We start from the raw sequence: 19,029 nt of genomic DNA, 5'->3' as shown, positions 1-19,029 counted from the left end.
TGTTCTTCAACATTAACTTACATGCATGTACATGTTTTAAGAACACACATACGCACGACATCCTGCAAACAGTACTACCCAATTCAACGCCAATCGACAAATTAAAAAAACTTCAAGTAATACGCTAGTTCAGTTGCTGGCTCAATAACATCTATATACATTTATGGGACACTCGGCTGTGTACCTATCGGATTGTAATACACAAGTTGATCTCAAAATAAGTGATTATTGGTTAGTTTTGGCTAAAAAAGATATGACATTGTAGCTTATTAATTACAATTCTTTGGTGTCTGGGGCCTTCTACAAAATTGTCGCTTTTTCTCGTTTCTCCGAAGTTTCGGAGGAAGATTAGAAAAGATGAAGTTAGAGAAATACACGCGAAGTTAGGAAAACTGCCCCCCCCCTCTCCTCCATAGAGCTCATGATCTCGAGCTCATGATCTAATTGTTATATATATAAATTCAAAGGTGGAACACTTGATGTTACAGCCCACGAGAGCCTTGCTGATGACACGATCAAAGAAATTTATAAAGTAACTGGGGGTGCTTACGGCGGAATCTATGTGGATGAAAAGTTTGTGAGCTTGCTTGAAAATCTGTTTGGCATTCCAGCCATAAAAGATTTCCGCCTCAGGTATCCTGCCGAGTGGCTTCAGTTGATGAATGATTTTGAGATGAAGAAGAGAGGAAGACGAGCGTTTGATGACAAAGTTACAAGGATCACACTTCCCCCCAAGTTTGTTGAAACGGTCTCAGGCACCTCTGGTTTGGCCGGACATCATGACGTTAAGATACTCAACAATCAGTACCTCTGCTTGGGACCGGAGACGGTGAAGCAGATGTTTCAGCCTGTGGTCAGTGGAATCGTTAGCCATATGGAAACCGTGCTCAAACGCCCTGAACTGAACAGTGTAAACTGTTTGTTTATGGTCGGTGGTTTTGCAGAATCTGTTATCCTTCAAGAAGCCATCAAAACAGCATTCAGCTCAAGATGTAAAATACTCATCCCTAACGACCCTAGCATTGCAGTTGTCCAAGGTGCGACCATGTTTGGTCAGAAGACAACTACTGTTAGTTCAAGAGTCATGGCCACAACATATGGTTTTAGTGCTCACCAATACTTTGATGCTAAGGTACATCCCCCAGAAAAGAAGATTATCGTTGAGGGTACCGCTTTGTGCAAAGATGTATTTGACGTCGTTGTGAAAGAAAATGATGTTGTAAACGTTGGCGAGATAAAGCGTTTTACTCGGGCGCCATTTCGTAGTGATTCAAAAAGTGTTTTATTTCGCTTTTTTACTTCTACTGACCCAAATGTTAAGTACACAACCGATGCCTCGGTGGGTCTCTCCATAGGACAGGTGGTGGTCGAGTCACCCGACACCTCAAAAGGGAGGAATCGCGATATCGAGTTATGCGTCTTTTTCGGCGGAACGGAAATAAAAGCGACCGCTATCGATAAGACCAGCGGAAATGCTGCAACTGTGTACCTCGACTTTTTGAGCAAATCTTAATTCCCAAGTATAATCACAACTTCTTGGGTTAAATAAATCGTAGCAACTTCCATTTTATCAATCAGCTTCTTGCTGAAAAAATAACGTGAAAGGAATATTTGCACCAGATGCTAAGGAAGATATTTGATCTCACCCAAAAAATCGAAAAGCGATACTTGTTTTGAAAAGTGCAAAGTTTTTTTTTCCTGTGTTTGTGCCCAAGTGAAATCACGTTGTCTTCGTCAAAATCTGGAAACTTCGAGTTGCAGTATTATTTCTTTATCAGTCATTGATCCCTCAGATCTTGATCAGTAATTTTGGCTTTCATATTTTTGAACGGGTGTTTGTTGTACTGTAGTAGTGAAACCCATCGTGAAGGGGAGGGGCAAGGGGGCGTAGCAGAAAGATACACTGACATTTTTTGACGATTAGTATGAATAGAATTGCTTGACTGCAAAGCCTGCACTTTTTTTTGGTCGAGCACTTTTTTTATTTTTATTTTTTATTATAAGTTTTGGCAATTTCATAAGTTGAAAGGTTTTTTTAATCTGAGATGGCGGATTTCGAAATGAATGGTGGCTTACTGTTGTGAAGGGCGTCATGATTGGCACGTGACAACCCTAAAACATTGTTGATTCACGCCATACAAGTTTCAATATAGATAGCTAAAAAAACTCCAAAAAGCCCAGACAGAATAGGCTTATAGGTGTTACGGCATATTTTGTAGTCGTGTTCTACTTAGCGAAGTTAAGCTAAGGAAGCCAGCGCATGTCTAGTCTTTAAAGAGTAACATTTAATATTGGATGTAGTGTATTTAGGGTGGCATTTGCGACAGGATATATATAATCAACTGGCCAAAGAGTTGGTCTATGTATCGGTTTTGAAATATTTAAAAGTACTTGTAACTGATTGTACTGGTATATACCACTGCCAATAAACCACTTTTTCTTTGTTGTATGCTTGTGCTTATTGGTTTTTGTCATTACCGTTATTGGTTTCATGTCAATTACTCCCCCCCCGCCCCGGTCCTTAATCTTACTACATTACTGTCACAACAGACATATCTACACCGCAATAACAAGTTTCCACTGTACAAGCCTTATGACTGAGAGTCAAGCATGCCGACAACATTATGTACAAGTTACGCTATATTGAAGAGAGATTTTAATTTCCAAAGGAACATCAATGTCAAACGCAGGCGCCTTATGGCTGAAAGTTTGGCATGCCGACAACATTATGTACAAGTAACGCCGGATTAACAAGAGATTTCTCCAAAGGAACATCAATGTCAAACGCGCGACGTAACGGGCCTCGTCCTGATGTCTTGCGGGCATTGCGTGCTGGGATTGGTAGTTCAGAATGGTGAGCTGGAAGAGGTTCAGTGAAGAAATACGGGTGAAGTAATGCCTGAAATAGGTTTAATACATAGATAAGTTATTAACCCTCAATAACCTCATTCTACTTTTATCTATCGGTGCATTGGACAAATAGACAGATGGCGAGAATTGCAAATTCATGCTGCAGCAACAAATTCTTAGAAATATTAACATAAAAAGAAATGAAGTGCTATCTGCAAAAAGAATATTACAAAATGGCTGAATTTTCCTAAGTTTCTCCAGAAAAATAATCTAATTGCCTTCGCCAGAGAACAAAGAATGGATATGACGTCAGAACACGCGCACGAGCACTCTAACGGAACATTTGCAGTTACAGTCACATGCATTCTATTTGGTAAATGGAGACATATGTAGGAAAGCATGTTTTATTCATTAAATACAATATTCTCACAGAAATGTGTTATCGTAGCTTTTATCGCACGCTCCATTCTCCTAGGTTACCATTTCGGTAAGCACGGTAATACTTTCTAGGGCGTTGAAATATTTCCCGTTTAGGGTGTTATAAGTCCAGCTTTTACGCACGACAAGTAACAGGGAAGACGCGGGTTCGATTCCTGCTCGGGAAAATGAGGACTCCACCTCCGTTTTGTGCCACAAGGATTCATTGTAACAATCAAAGTCTTATTTCAAGAGATCGCGACCAAAAAGGAAACTCGTACATCTATTCCAGACCTGATAAACCTGTTTGATTATGAAATTAAACATGACAGGCCAAAACGTGGCACCAATTTGTTTGCTTTGTATTTACCTCTGCTGCGGAAATCCTCTCCTTGGAACGATACACTAAAAACCGCTTGAGCAAATCCACTGCCTGAAATAATAGTAAAAAAATACACGTACATGTAGAGCAACGCTTACAGGTTTGCTAAACGGGTACATGGTAACACTTACCAGAACGGGTTGGTAGATAGTTCCATATTCAAAGAACTATGCTAAAATTTTAAATTATTACCGACCAAGAAGACAAAAGCACTGACAAAGACCAGGGGCGGATCCAGGGGGGTGGATTGGGTAGCTAGCCACCCTCCTTGGTCCACCAGAAAAATGAAAATAAACATACTGAATAAACATAGTCAGGCGACCGTTCAAAGTTAAGGACGGCCATTTTTCTAAAATAGGAGATTTTCGACAGCCTGTTTTACGAACTTTTTGCTTAATGTAACAAAACATGTGTGTATAGTTTTAAAAAATTAGATTCCTTTTAGCTTTCAAGAGTTGTTTTAGCCTTGCTGCAATGATTTTCTTCTCCATTTACATCTTTTTTAGCGAGTTTTCTTACCGTTTATTCGCAATGAAGCGATTTTGCAAGCAAGCAAAGTCGCCTAAGTTGTCCGCAGGCCACTTTGCCAAGGGCTAAAATTTCCACGCACGTGGCTGAGCAAAAAAAACGCATATCTGTTCTTTCCTGTAAGTTCGTGGCCTGTCAACTTTAAATTTCAATCACTGTCCATTGTGTGGTTCCAGAAAATAACCATATCCCCCCCACGGATGGTTTTTTCGTTTGCACCCCCCTACCCCTTAGGAATTTCCGTTCCAAAGGGGTCATTGATAACCCCCCACCCCCCAGGAATTTCCATTATTTTTAAACATGGACTGCTCTACCCCCTGGAAAATCCAAATGGTTTTGGTCTTTTGAAAATGAAGACTACAACTCAGTTACACAAATACGATAGCCTTTAATCAAACTCTAACAACAATGCGCGTTGACATCGACTCGTACTACGGATACACGTAATCTAGCTTTATAGATCCTTACCATCCAATTTGAAATTACTTCTATGTTGATAAATATGTGTAAAACTTAGTATTTAAAGTTGAAACCGAGTGCCTTACATTTTTCTTTCTTCTCTGTTTTGAGCTGAAGTCTAATTCGCCTCCATCGCAGAAGCGTTTGTGGTTTGATTTCAAAGTAACTCTTGGCGTAACTCTGAACGTAATAAAAATCGCAACTTGCAGCATTCCTTGCTGTCTTAGATATTCCTCTAAAATTCTGTCTCGTAGTCTACTAAAGCTTTTCCTTTTAAGATTTCAGCAACTAAAACAGCGCATTCGATACCGTAAACATCTTCAAGTTGCACGTTCGGTTCGGCCGAAGTTATTTTACTGGCTGAGAGGCCAGGCCTTCTGAGAGGACCAGTGGAAGTCTGGGAATGAGTTTCGCCTGTCACGTCCGCCATTTTGACTCGGTCACGAAAAACGAAGTGTCTTTGGAATTGTAGCGCTAGCAAACGCTAGAAAACTCAAATGAGACACATAAATATTAAAGCTTATGATTTAAACCTCATCTCAATGGAAAGGAGCTTTATTTTTTACAAAACAACGTATGTGAGTATGCTTTGAATCGATCGTGTGCTGCTTCAATTTTCTTCATGTTTTTTCACCCTCTGGAAAACAAACCGTCTGTGAACCCCCTCCTCCCCTCGGAAATTTCTCGGTTTAAACCCCCCCTCCCCCTTGGAATTTCCAGTGACCATCCGTGGGGGGAGTATGGATATTTTCTGGAACCACACATTACATAAGAACTAGACTTTTTCTCCGAGGAAAGAATATTTTGCCAAATTATCATAGAAAAAGAGTGGTTTACTAACTTAATTGACAGCTGTATAAAGCTTCTCAGAATCGCAGAAATCACGTCTAAGAGGCTTTAACTTTTCAAAATTTTCTGAGGGGGCATGCCCCCAGACCCCCCCCCCCTACGGCTCCATGAAATATGGGCCTCAGACCCAAAATAATTTGCACTCCCACTTTCAAAGAACTGCCTAAAAGCCTGAGACCCCCCCCCCCCCCATGAAAAAAATGGGGCTTGAACAGTATAGTAAACAAAAATATTGGTAAACAGCCACCCCCCTTTGAAAAATCCTGGATTCGCCCCTGAAGACCATGTGCAATTAGTTCTTATCTACACTCACCTCTGGTGAAGCGTCAGGTACAATATTCTCTAGTGGAATGGGCGGCATCTCAGGGAACACAATTTTGTTGTAGTCTGGCAGTTCTGTCATTCCCTGTTTGAAGCAAGAGAAGGTAACAGTAACATTGTAACTGCCGTGTTTTTTTTTTTTTCATTTCAATTTCATCTGGAATGAATACACCTTTCTTGACTGACTGACTGACTGACTGACTGACTGACTAGCACTTAGGCTGACATTCCAGATATAACATTCTCTTGGAGTGGAATAACTCGATAAAAGCATTACTAATTAGACCGTTATGTGCGGCCGTATGTTTTGCACATACCTGCCCTTGACTTGGTGTTCCAAGTACCCTGAGTACACATAAAAGCTGTGAAATGTCACTTTCACCCTGAAATTAAACCACAAAGACATGACAAACAGAGGTCTTTATAAAAGAAACAGATCCTCTCGTGTATATTGCACTATTGTATATGTTTGCATGTTTACATCATCTCAAGGAAATTGTTAATTTAAATTGAATACAACTGACTAAACATTTGAACGGACGATAAATGTTTTTGAACGCCAATAGAATTACTTTGGCATTTGACAGCTTGTAAAAAAGGTTTGTATCTTAAGATGAGCAGCTTGAGTAAAAATACTTAAAGAAAAAAAAACAATAGAATAACCCCTATTTGGCATCAAATAATATGCATTGAAGTTGACATTTTATTTCTCGAGCTTCGCTCTCGGAAAACTTTCATAGTATGTCCACGGACAAATGCCAGTGCATATTTTTTTTTGCGCCAAATGGAGGTTATTGTTTATTTTTAATAATATTTCGAAAGCCTTTATCAAGATTGTGCGGTCTTTAGTGTCACATTGATAAGAATAAAAAAATAAGTTACATGTATAAGTACCAATTTAACGTTGCAAACAATGTTACTTTCCCACCCTGGACAAAGATATTGTGTTTGGGTTTCTTTTTGATTTGTTTGTTTGCTTGCTTCCTTTCTTGCTTGTTTACTTACTTTCTCGCTTATTTGTTTGTTTGTTTATTTGTTTGTTTGCTTGCTTGCTTGTTTTTGTGTGTAAAAAAATCATGTAGCCAGCGCTACACCACGTAGATGCACATGTTTGACATGCTCACTTACCGGAAACAGAGGCGAATTGTTGAGAAGTTCTCCAAAAATACACCCAACTGCCCTGATAGAACAAAATCAAAATAATACTTTGTAGCTGCAGGTTGCACTAAAACAAATGCCATTTCCTCCAAGAAAAACTTTACTTAAAGTTTCTCAACTTGTACTAGTTACTTGTAAGCAGTTGGTATATTAATGTAAATTAATGAAACACCTTTTCTTGGAGGAACTACGTGATGTTGTTCAGTGATTATGCAGGGAGTGAAATGAATATGAGTTGTGTAAATAAATACTGTATACACATGTAAGCTGCTTTCAGCCCAGAAAACAGCTAAACAATGCATGATGTACATGTACTTCGCTGTAGTTCAGCTTGGATTATTTTGTGACTGAAACTGCAAGTCTGTTTAAAACATGGACACTCAGACAACTCAGCTCAGAAGCTGAGATGGCCGAGGTTCAAAAATCCAACCGTGAGACTATTTTACCTCATACTAAAACTTATTTTAAGATAAATCAGAATGGCAATTTACAAGCATATCCGAGCCTACAGGTTTCACAGAAGCGATTGGGATGTTGAGCTGTTTATCATGGGTTTTCTTTGTTTATCTGTTGTTGTTGCTGTTGTTTTATGGTGGTTCATTCAAATTAAACTTTTGTTTGGCTTAGGAGATTACAAAAATCAAATTACAAAATTCAAGATTCCAAGAACAGCTTTACTTTTTAAGAGATCAAGATTTGGAGATAAAAGTTTGCGAAGCCGAGATTTCAAGACTCCCCTAAAAAATGTGCTGAGACCCATTATATTTCAAGGATCATTCTATACCCCTTTTTGTTTTTGTTGTTGTTGTTGTTTTTGTTGTCAATTTGTAATAATGACTTCTCCTTACTGTGTGTTCTTCAAGATAAAAGTGAGAGGGGTATACACCTATTTGAACTATTCTACTTACCACAGATCAACTCCTTCATCATACTGTCTGGCTCCATACAGCAGCTCAGGTGCTCTGTACCATCTGATCAAAAAAAGAAAAGAGAGAATGCCAAGAGACTGAGTAAGCAAAGCTTAAAGCCACAATCTAGGCCCTATTTACATGACAAGGGGAAGATCCAAGCACAGTAGGATCAACCTCTTTCCATGTAAATAGGATGGATCCTAGTGCTAGGATCATCCAAGCATGATTATGTTTTCAGCTTTTAGTTTACTTGTGAAAGGCTGCATTTGGCCCTTAAGTGCTACAGGATCATGGTTCATCTCAGATAGGATGATCCTAGCACTAGGGCCAAATACAACATTTTACATGTAAACTAAAAGCTGAAGAATTAACATATCGTGCTTGGATTATTCTAGAGGTAGGATCCATCTTATATTTAGTACATGGGAAGAGAATGGTTTTAGTTCTATGATCGTCATCTTTCCACGTAAATACATTTTGCTGCCTTAGTGGACACGGAAAGAGTTTGGATACAGTGTACCTTGTAGCAACCTGATGACTGTACTGTCTGTTGCCTTCATTGGAGTAAACCCTGGCAAGACCAAAGTCTGCTATCTTCAGGTGTCCTGTGGAGCTGATGAGTAAGTTTGCAGGCTTCAGATCCTACAAGAAGGGAAATGCATGCTATCAAGAAATTGTCTCTTTTAAAAGGACTGTGTCACAGATTTTAGCCAAACTTAGGCATAGGAAATGACCATCAAATTTGTTTAAATATATAAAATAACCTCTTAAAACAGTGGAGGAATATTTAAACACCCAAATGCAAAAGAAGGTACTGATCGTTGGCCAAAAGTGTCAGAGATTGAATCGGATTGCGATATGGGTTTTTTTTAAATACAACTGTATGGTCCGGAAGAACAGTTTTCAAAGTTAATCTTGTCTGCTTGTAACTTAAAATTATATTGTAATAAAAAAATTATTGTAAAATTTGTAAATTCTGAGGGGGTGGGGGTCTCAAAAGCCAAATTTATTGTTAGAGAAGAGCATGGGCCTTAACTGGAATTGGGGTGAGGGAATTCAAACCAAAAAAACTTCTGTGGGAGGGGTATGGATATTTTCTGGAACAAGACAATGCACATCTACAATGTACAGTACATGTATCTCCAGTGTCAGAAGCATGAAGTGACTAGGAGTAACGGTATTTCTACTCCCTCTTGGATGCAGAATGAAAGTCTACTACAGATTGGGTCACCCTCAACACTTACATGTACATGTACATGTAATTCACAAGCTTAAGAAACCTTTGGTGTGACAAAATGTTATGTTTTTGTTTCGTTTCCTCAGAAACGATACGGTATTATTTTGGCTTCGATGTGAACTATTTACACAGTGGGAGCTACTATCCAATCAGAAGAACGCTCGTGACCACAACTGTAAATACGTTTGACCGAAGGCAATTAATTTCGTAAAAACATGTTCTTCAAATATCGGAAAGATATTCCTCAGCATGATCAAAAAATATTGAGATTCGTTGCAAACAGAAATATCTGACGACTGCAATGGTTTTAAGTTTGATTAAAGCGATGTGTTGTAAGAAAACTAGAGAAAGCTCTCGTAGCGTTTAATTGTTAAGTAAACATTCTAGCGATTTTCTGAAACGGAAGTAAATTTCCACCAATCAGTGTTTGCAAGCGCAAACAAAAACGGGATGACTTGTCGTGTTTGCTCGCACGGGGGGCTGCTATCCAATCACAAGAACGGTCGTAACCACAAAGTAAATACGTATGACCGATGGCAATTAATTTCGTAAAAACATGTTCTTTAAATATCGGAAATATATTCCTCAGCATGACCAAAAATATTGAGATTCGTTGCAAACAGAAATATCTAACGACTGCAATTGTTTTAAGTTTGATTAAAGCGATCTGTATTGCAAGAAAACTAGAGAAAGCTCTCGTAGCGTTTATTATATTATTCTGAAACGGAAGTAAATTTCCACCAACCAGTGTTTGCAAGCGCAAAGAAAAACGGGATGACTTGGCGTATCTCGTGTTTGCTCGCACGGGAGAGCTTAAGTGTGCTACAAAGAGAAGTGCATATTTGCAGGTGAGTTACAAAGTTAATTTCACTTCATGTAACAGAGGAATGTATGCATGTGGGAGATTGCCCTCTTCTATTTGTACAGGAAAATTCACGGCATCTTCGACGTCACAAACAGCGCGAATACACGCAAAATTGCGTGGGTTCTCGCGTGGATGAACCCGGAATTGCGTGATCAGTGTCACGTGCGTCGCAAAAACATTCGAGTCTGCAAGGAAAGTTGAGAACGAAAAAAAAAGACAGTCAAGTTCTGTTCAAAGTTTAAATTTTGTATGGACAGTATCGTATAGCAAGGTGTACAACTGCCGTGTCGAACTAAATTCGTCTTCTTAGTTGATGTAACGCTCAACATTAACTACAGTTGCAACTGCTGGAGCAGATTTCTGAGATTAAATTCATGATATAAACATTATTTGGATTATTCAAAGCCATCGTGGTCTGATCGAAACTCCACAGTATCGCCAAAAATGCAAATCGTTATTATCAGTGTTACCAATGCAAGGCTGTTACACTGACAACAGAAGCAAGTTCTTGGCTGTGTCTTGTTCTGTGGAGATAATTTTATATTTGCCGGGAGAGCGTGCAGCGCGGATCTAGCAAAATACAATCCTGGTATGACTATTATATAAAACAATAACATAAAACTTTCTTTAAACTTGAATTTTGCTTAATTTAAAAATCTGTGTGTGGTAGCTGCCCTGGTTGTTTACAGTGTCTTTGTAAAGTGACAACAGGCATTTGATTTTGAAGAAAGGGCTTCGAAACAGTGTGCTTCTCTCTGTTCTTGTCGACCAGGCGGTTTTTGTTTGTCTTGAATTTGGCATTTATTTGATTTGAGCATGTGATCAACTCAGAAAAGTATATACCTCAAGCTTTTTGTCAAAAGGTAATAATTTCATCTACGATTAAGTGTTGTTTTGCATTTTATCAGAGATCAGTAGTCACAAAACACTTTATTTATAGAACTGATTTATTTTAGGATTGTTTGTTTCAAAAAATAAACCATTTAAATTAATTGCATTACTCTGATCTTGCATTTTACTCTTGTGGTTTGATGTTTCCCCACATTGATAGGAATATATTTAAATATTTTTCCATTCATGTAACATTCAAAGTTATGCTATCAGGTGCCATTTTTAAGCAAAAAAGTGTTCTGTAGAAATCAAAAAATCATTTTAATTTTCACTGGATGAGTAAAAACGATAAAGGCAAGCTCCCTTCACTTAACTTAATTTGGAGAGAAAGATACGCGCTATTTCTATTAAGATAAATATTTATGTGTTACTTGAGCTCTGCCAAACTGTAGCAGGACGTAGTTTATGTCTCCTTTACATAAAATGGACAGTAGGTGTTAAATGGGGATTTAAGTTACTACTGAATATGAAGTTCTTTTTATTCTTCACTCGTGCATAAATTCAACATACACTAGGATCTTCTCCAAATTAAACCCATCTCTCCTTAAACATTACGCTATTCTCACCCTTCCGCAATCTGGAAACGAAACACTATTTCTTTTTGAAATAGCTGCTTGTTGAATTTTTTTACCCCGTTGAGACACAGATACCATTCCAGTGTACTGTATACACCTTTGTGGAAAGAGGCACTGTGAGGGTAAAGTACCTTGCCCAAACCCAACATGATGACCGCAGCCAGGGTTTGAACCTGGACTGCTCTATCCTTAGTCCTGAGCGCACTAACCACTATTATAGCACAACTAAAGCGCGCGTTCTGATTGGTTAATTTAGCGTCTACTATTTGCCCATGGGTGCACGCTGACGTATGCTTCAACCTGTGCGCGCGCGCTGATCTGTTGCGACATGACATAAGAAAGTGCCACTACTTTACGAGTTTTCTCGATTTTCCTGTGAATTTAAAAAGCTAAACATAAGAAAAACCATTTCTCCATAATGCTGAAAGACTTTGAGGTATAATGCAAGTTTGAAATAATTCAAAACTTTGTTTTGTTTGTTTTTTTCTTTTAGGTTTTCGTCAGCGTTTACGCGAGCACTACACGCAATTTTTCAAATAAGCGCGCGCACTTTTACACAAAGAAACTTTAATAAATATCCTAAAAGTTGTGCTATAAAACAAATGGTAAACGTCATAGCGTGCACTATTGAGTCACAGATGCACTTGGGAGGTTTGCTAAGCACTCAAGAAGCTAGAGTCGCCCTCGGCTATCGCCTCGGGCGACTCTTACGCATCTTTCATGCTTAGCAACCTCCCGCGTGCATCTGTAACTCAATAGTGCACGCTATGACGTTTACCATTTGTTAATTTCACTTTATTATGTTCTCCAGAACTTATGAAAACTTTTTGGATAATTCATAGTATCAGCTGGCCATGCATTTTATGAATGTGGTTAGGGAGAAGTTTGTACCTATGTCAATCTAAATGGCAGAAGTATAGTGACAAGAGTGTTTAATAGATTAATAGTAAAATTATATTCTGTATAAACAAAAGTTACATACCCTGTGCATGATGGAGTTTTCATGACAGAACACCACACCTTTCAACAACATTAACATGTAGCTTTTGATCTGAGCCTACAAAAGAAAGAAAATGTGAGCACCTGCATTTAAGGACATCAATAATAACATTTTGATGGTAGATGCACAATCTGATTGGATAATCCAACTTGTATTTTGTTGGCTTTTCTGTAGAGAATGGCTTTTAAATTGCATTAAAATGATTTCTTTGTTTGTCTTCTTTGTACATAGCCTGATGCAAAGGCTTGGGGAAACTTGTATGGCCTAATTGCCTTTATGTATGTACATGTACATGATGTGCGGGAAATACTTACCATGGTACATGGTTTAAGGCTATTGGTCTATTTACAAGAAAAAAAGATCACCATGATCTTCATTCTTAAGTCACAATGCTTAATTCCCTCTATGAGACTTGCAAGCAGGGAATCATGGCAGTTGTATTCAACATACCTGTACATGACATATTCAAGACTTGACGCAGCCGCCCCCTCCTGAATACATGTACTATGATTCCCTGTGCGCAAGTCTCATAGAGAGAATTGGGAATTCCTGCTTTTGTTCACAATTTGTTTGGCCCACAGTTCAATTTAGTTGTAATAATATTAATGATGCCAAATTTGATATCACACATGGCTATTTCCTTGAAAATGATCAAGGTATCAACATCAAATTTACTACAAACCTCAGTCAATGGTCTGGATGAGTTGCGCAGAACTTCCGACAGATCTGACAGCATGTACTCAAAAACCAACACAAACCCAGTTCCATAAGGAAACACATCAATCAACTTCACAACCTGATGAAAAAAAAAAAAAAAAAAAAACAGAAAACAAAATTATTCTGTATCACTGTGACAAAGTACATGTAAAACTACATACATGTAAAATTATTATTACTGTGTAGTCATCACTACAAGTCATACACAATGCTTAATTGGTACATGTACATGTAAGCTTTACTCACATTTTGGTTGTCTTCTATTTCTTGGAGTGCTTTGATCTCTCTGGGTTAAAAGTACAGAATGAGGTAATCAATTAGTTCTTAAATAATCAATAATCTACTAACATGTTATAAGATTACGATGTGTATGGAAGATTGTATTGGTTTTATTATAATTTATGGCTCTTTGTTTGGAGTTTTGAACATTCTATGGTCTTGAAGAGTTACCTAAGTAGCCACCTAGCATATTCTATAATTTGGAAAACCAAGAATGTCATTGGTTCTCCCACTATTGTCTATTTTGCTGACTGAACAGGATCATGTACATATTACCCACTGAAATCCCTTATAGCGTCTACCTTAAAACAGTTAGACTACCTGCCCTTGTTTTCTATGAGCGATAGTCACCTCTGCTATGCTTGATGACTGTAAACAAATGAAATAGCCTGGACTGGTACAATATTAATATACATTGTATATGTACATGGCCAAGGTATTGACACAGTAATAGCAGTAACTAGAGAAGTCATAAGGGGTGTCGAATGGTAAATGCGAGACAGCGAAAACCTTTTTAGACCTTTTTAGCCTTGCAAAAGAAGTCGAGACTCCGAGAAGGCGTCAAAGAAAAGTTTGGACGAGATCCCTGAAATTTGGCTAAAATTTTGCGAGACATGCATTTTTTGAAGGACCATTCACCAGTAAGTAAGTAAGTAAGTACTTTATTTAAACACATATCACCAATGAGCCTGGGGTTCATTTAAAAGTGAACGTGTATTCTAAAAATTACAATGTAAAAAATTTAAATATGATTATCTATTAAAAAAAAATACAAAAATTAGACTATAAAATTGAAAATTGAAAAACTAGACTATAAAATTTAAAAACACCACCCCTTAGAGAAACCCTCACAGCTATTTGAACAGGTTGTGGGTTCAACAGTAAACTATATACAGTTTTATGTCCCAACCCAAAAGCTAGGGTAGGAAGTGACAATGTATTCATGTTTATTGATGAGAAGGAGTAGATAACTTTAAAGACTGCACAATTTGGTTTTCCAGCCAGATGGAAATATAAAAAGAAAATCAAAGTAATTGATTTAACAAATTTAGGGCTATAAAAAATTAAAAGAACATTTAAAACCTTAAAGCAGTATTTGGTATCCCATCTTCCAGTTTTCTCAAAGGAACTTTCTTTAAAGCAACAACTTCTCCACTCTGTAAATTATAATAAAAAATAATAAAAATAACAAAACAATTTGGTTTACAAATGAAAAACTATAGTCACCTATAAAACAGTAAAAAATCTTCCACTCGTACAGTGCATATAGTGTACATCAGTAAACATGTAAATGTCATATTTACATAAGTCTATGGTGTTATTTAAACAAGAAGCCAGAGTTTTATACTTCATACAATAAATGATGATTGCAAACAACCATCCTTCCTTGGAGACCATGAAGGAGCAGTTAGTCGTGACAGCAAAAACGAAATCTGTAAATGCTTTCACAAATAGCTGGCATTATGTAAACAGAAATACGGGAAATTTAGACAAGCGATAATAAAACATACCTCGATATGCTTAGCTTTAAAAACAATTCCGTGAGCTCCTTCGCCGATGTTACCAAGAATTGTGTACTGTCCACAATGTTCCATGACAACCGAATGCGTACAATTAATCACTTCAATTTACGATCACATACTACAAAATACGGCTCCCTTGTAGAAAAGAACTATTGCTGAATAAATATTATATCATTTTTTCTCCAATCTTAAACTCTTCAGCTGAACATTACAGCATAAGATTTGCGAGAAGCTATTGAAAACAACCACCTCAAGAAGTCGCCATCTTGAAGACCGAGAATTCCTGGGGACTAAAATGGAGGTGCAATGCAAACGGACAGCGGCTAACGTAAAGATTATGCGTAAACACTGTTTAGTGCCCAGTCTTCACCAGTAACATGTGAGATGTGATGTGTGACATGTGTGTTTCTTACTTTGTTTGTAAGTCTTTCTACGTTTTACACGGCCATACTTATAGCGTTTGAAGCATTGTGAAGACAAGCACTTTCTGAATGGAGGTTTCTAATAACCTCTAAATGTTTCTTAAGTTTTCAAACTGAGAAATGCTCGCGCTCGAGGAGGCCGTGTTTCGTGTTGTGTTACATGTCTGTTTCACTTCGATTTGGTGTAGTTAACGTGTTGTTGTGTTTAGCGTATTTGTTTTAGTGTGTGCGTGTTTTAGTTTAGTATTGTGTGGTCACTAGTTTCGTTTGTCCGTAACATTGTTGTTTATGTTCCTCGTTCCTTTACTGCCAATGATGACAGAAGGCGAACCAGAAATGAAACATGGTGAAACCCCAAAGGTTCTGAGGCAGATTTGCAGCTGGAATCAGTGTTTATGTTAATATGGTTCAATTTTATCCTTGGTTCAAATTTTATTTTCCTTTGTTTTAAACTCATTATCACACATTGGCATACCAAAAAAACAAAGAAAATAAAACTTGAACCCATAATGCTTGAACCATGGATAAAATTGAGCCACAAGAAATACCTTCTTTGGAATGTCACGCAAGAAGACTAAGTGTGACATCATACACGAAGTAAAGAACGAACAAGAACTACGTGGACGAGTATTGCGAGCCTTACATTTCAGGTCCGCCGGCATTCTCTTTCAGACTTTACATAACGCTTTCCGACACCGCATTGTATTGAAGCCGATTACTCTAGTAATTACTCTCTAGGGACGAGATTGTTGAGACGCCAGTCTCAAACCGGGTAATATCAAGTCCCGCACGCGGACGAACTACTGAAATATATGTTTACTTCTGGAACAAAAAAAAAAAGCAAAATTTTGAAAAAATCAGTCCTGAGATGTGGTTCAGCAGTTGACCCCAATTTACATAAGACAAAATTTTTAATTTATTTATATATTTATTTACTTACTTATTTATTTTATTTATTTTTTATTTATTTATTTGAAAGAAAGCTCTTGTGCGGCTCCGTAGGACATTCCTGCACCACTCAAGAAGAGAACTTAGCACCCAAAAATAAATATGTCACGCATTTGTCATGACAGAAAAACACATATGCTACACCTTAGTAACGCCCTGCGTAGAAATTTAGCTCTGTTTCCTATACGTAAATCCGTAAAATAACATGTAAAAATAAGTTGTACGGTTTACACTATGTATAAATACAAGCATGTAATTCTAATTTGTAAAACTCCCTGAAGAAGTTCGCGACAGTCGGACGAAACGCGTAGGAGAATAAATCAGTTTTACAAAACAAATATTGTTCGTAGAGTGCTGCCCACTAGTTTATTTTTCAAAAATTATTTATTTATTTATTTGAAAGAAAGCTCTTGTGCGGCTCCGTAGGACATTCCTGTACCACTCAAGAAGGGAACTTAGCAACCATGACAAACAATCCTCCAAGAGACACAAGACCATGATTTTACAAGTATTATAAAAGAGCAAAAATACTGTAAACTGTGTATGGTAAAATTTCGATTTTTCGACTCCAAGTAAGACCCATGATAGCTGGGCTCGAGAAATGTTTGACTGAGCTAAGGCAAACCACTTTTGGTTCGAGTTAGGAAGGTTCAAGATATCGAGTGTTCCAGAAATCGCGATTCAGCTCTAATCGATCTTCGTACGATCACGTGATTTAAAATGAATAGACTTACGGCTATAAATTTCTTGTGAAAACAGAATCTGTAAATAACCGGTATGCTTAAATTGCGAGATTTCCTTCTTACTTTCCAAACCTTCTATATTCATAAATTGGAATGACAGCTGAAAGATATTTATAAAAATGCTCCGTCGGTTTATATTCACATTGTCTAGTTCCAACAATTTGGTTTAACTACCGTTTGACAGCACCCGTTACCTGTAAAAAAATTAGTAAACAAAACAGGACGTTCCTTATATCGGAAAAAATAAACACGGCTGGGAGTACTGACTCATGTTTAGGCTATAGAGGTACTACCTGTTAAAAAACACAAAAGCAATTTCATCAGCAAAATCGCCTCCAATAAAAAACGCCGTCCGAGAACACAAAACCAAGCTTTCCTGTTTTCTTCAGTTTTTCTTTTTCTTTTTTTTTAGCCGGCGGTCTTGAATTTGCGATGTTTCGAAGTTTCGAAGTTTCGGCGAAAACATGAAACAAAAAGGTCATAAACTAGTAACTGTAGTACCAGGCTATATAAGTCCATTTAATAGCATTATTTCGAGTGCAATTTTGAATAAATAAGTTTTCAGGTAACTTTTTTCGAAATCTAGCTAATTCATGCAGTTTTACATGATTATCCGCGCTCACAATGTCTTTCTCCAAACCATACACCTGAAGTACAATGTTCCGCTTTGTGAGACCCACCAGTTCATGACGAATGAGTTTGGCAACATTGTAGCTTTTTGAAACTTTTTATCGCCAAAACAACCCCAGCCATGGCCAGCTCTTTAACTAAGCATAAAACAACTGCACCTCAAGCATGCAATTTTAGGGAGTACATACGAGAACGAACGTGTTGGCGAGCGAAACGAGCCGGCAAGGTGAGAGAAAATTGTCTTCAAAGCTTTACAGAATCGTTTAATTAACCTAGTCCTGAAATTATAATTAGGCCACAGAAATTTTTCTGAACTTGACCTTGTTAGTGTGTGGTATGGATTATACATGTGTCGGTTTGTTACTTCAATTAAAGTTTAGAGAAGGACCACTGAAAAAGGGTACGTGGCAGGGAGACACTTAGCCATTTTGCAACACACTGACGTGAACTATTAGTAAATATAGGGGTATTTTATTTTATTTCATTTCATTTTATTATATTTTTTTCATTTTTTTTTTATTTGATTTGATTTGATCAGTTATGTTGTCATTATTTTATTTTATTCATGAAAGTAAAGAATATCTTCACGTTGAAAATCAGGAAGATAGTGGTGAAGAAGAAATAGTTTACCCGAGCGAGGAAATGACGAGGAACAGTGAAAAGGCTGCTGAAAAATCACAGACTACGTCAGGTTTACAGGCAGCATGGAATGTTCTAAACTTGATTCAAGGTAAAGATTTTTAACATAAAATAAAATTACCACTTTTTTCCTTACTAGTAAAAAGTCAGAGAGAGACCACTGAAAAAGGGTGGCAGGGAGACACTTAGCCATTTTGCAACACACTGGCGTGAACTATTAGTAAATATAGGGGTATTTTATTTTATTTCATTTCATTTTATTATATTTTTTTCATTTTTTTTTTATTTGATTTGATTTGATCAGTTATGTTGTCATTATTTTATTTTATTTTATTTCATTTCATTTTTTTTATTTTGTATTTTGTTTTCATTCTTCAGGCACGGGTATCCTCGAGGTTGCAAGGTGGATACATGTCATGCTGTTAATAACTACATTGTAAATCTGATCGTCGCCGAGGAACCATTTCATGACCAGGGCACGGTGGCGGAGAGTCCATGCACCCAAGAACAGCTATGCGTTGATAGGTCTGAGTATCGAACAATACAATCCATATACAACCTTGATTAATTTGGGAGGACATCTAAACATCAATAGGTTTTCATCTTGACGAGTAGGCAAAGCGGTTAGAAAGTACAGTGTTTGTTTGGGAATCGGACCGCAGATATCTTTTACAAAACTGACTTC

The 19,029-nt window shown here is 37.5% G+C and overlaps 2 protein-coding genes across 4 annotated transcripts in view; one reads left to right on the top strand and one right to left on the bottom strand.

The window, feature by feature from the left end:
• LOC144628468 (uncharacterized) overlaps positions 1-1,521 on the top strand; it is a 29,609-nt gene extending 28,088 nt beyond the window's left edge. For all 3 annotated transcript variants that reach the window (XM_078486564.1, XM_078486563.1, XM_078486562.1), the window contains exon 20: positions 468-1,521. In XM_078486564.1, the coding sequence (XP_078342690.1) occupies positions 468-1,513 (1,046 nt within the window). In that variant the 3' untranslated portion in view covers positions 1,514-1,521. The remainder of the gene's footprint in view (positions 1-467) is intronic.
• Positions 1,522-2,676: 1,155 nt separating this feature from the next.
• On the bottom strand, positions 2,677-15,246 carry LOC144628520 (cyclin-dependent kinase 20-like). Its single transcript, XM_078486636.1, has 12 exons — positions 14,951-15,246; positions 14,523-14,596; positions 13,407-13,446; positions 13,126-13,239; positions 12,426-12,500; positions 8,396-8,517; positions 7,873-7,935; positions 6,935-6,986; positions 6,124-6,189; positions 5,799-5,891; positions 3,638-3,700; positions 2,677-2,899 (listed from the first exon to the last, which is right to left on the bottom strand). Exons 1-12 carry the CDS (start codon positions 15,032-15,034, stop codon positions 2,696-2,698), a joined length of 1,050 nt encoding a protein of 349 aa, XP_078342762.1. The 5' UTR covers positions 15,035-15,246; the 3' UTR covers positions 2,677-2,695.
• Positions 15,247-19,029: the final 3,783 nt, after the last annotated feature.

The sequence above is a fragment of the Oculina patagonica genome, chromosome 10 (genome assembly GCF_052425735.1).
Source record: "Oculina patagonica isolate OP01 chromosome 10, crgOcupat, whole genome shotgun sequence".
Taxonomy (NCBI): domain Eukaryota; kingdom Metazoa; phylum Cnidaria; class Anthozoa; order Scleractinia; family Oculinidae; genus Oculina; species Oculina patagonica.
Note: the sequence above shows the minus strand (reverse complement) of the source record. Positions and strands in the feature narration are given on the sequence as shown.

Excerpts from the sequence above, each read along its gene's own strand:
- LOC144628520 (XM_078486636.1), bottom strand. The coding sequence starts at position 15,034 with ATGGAACATTGTGGACAGTACACAATTCTTGGTAACATCGGCGAAGGA. Across the intron at positions 13,240-13,406 it reads AAATAGAAGACAACCAAAAT|GTTGTGAAGTTGATTGATGT; the intron begins GTGAGTAAAGCT and ends TTTTTTCATCAG. Across the intron at positions 6,987-7,872 it reads GATGAAGGAGTTGATCTGTG|GGCAGTTGGGTGTATTTTTG; the intron begins GTAAGTAGAATA and ends TTGTTCTATCAG.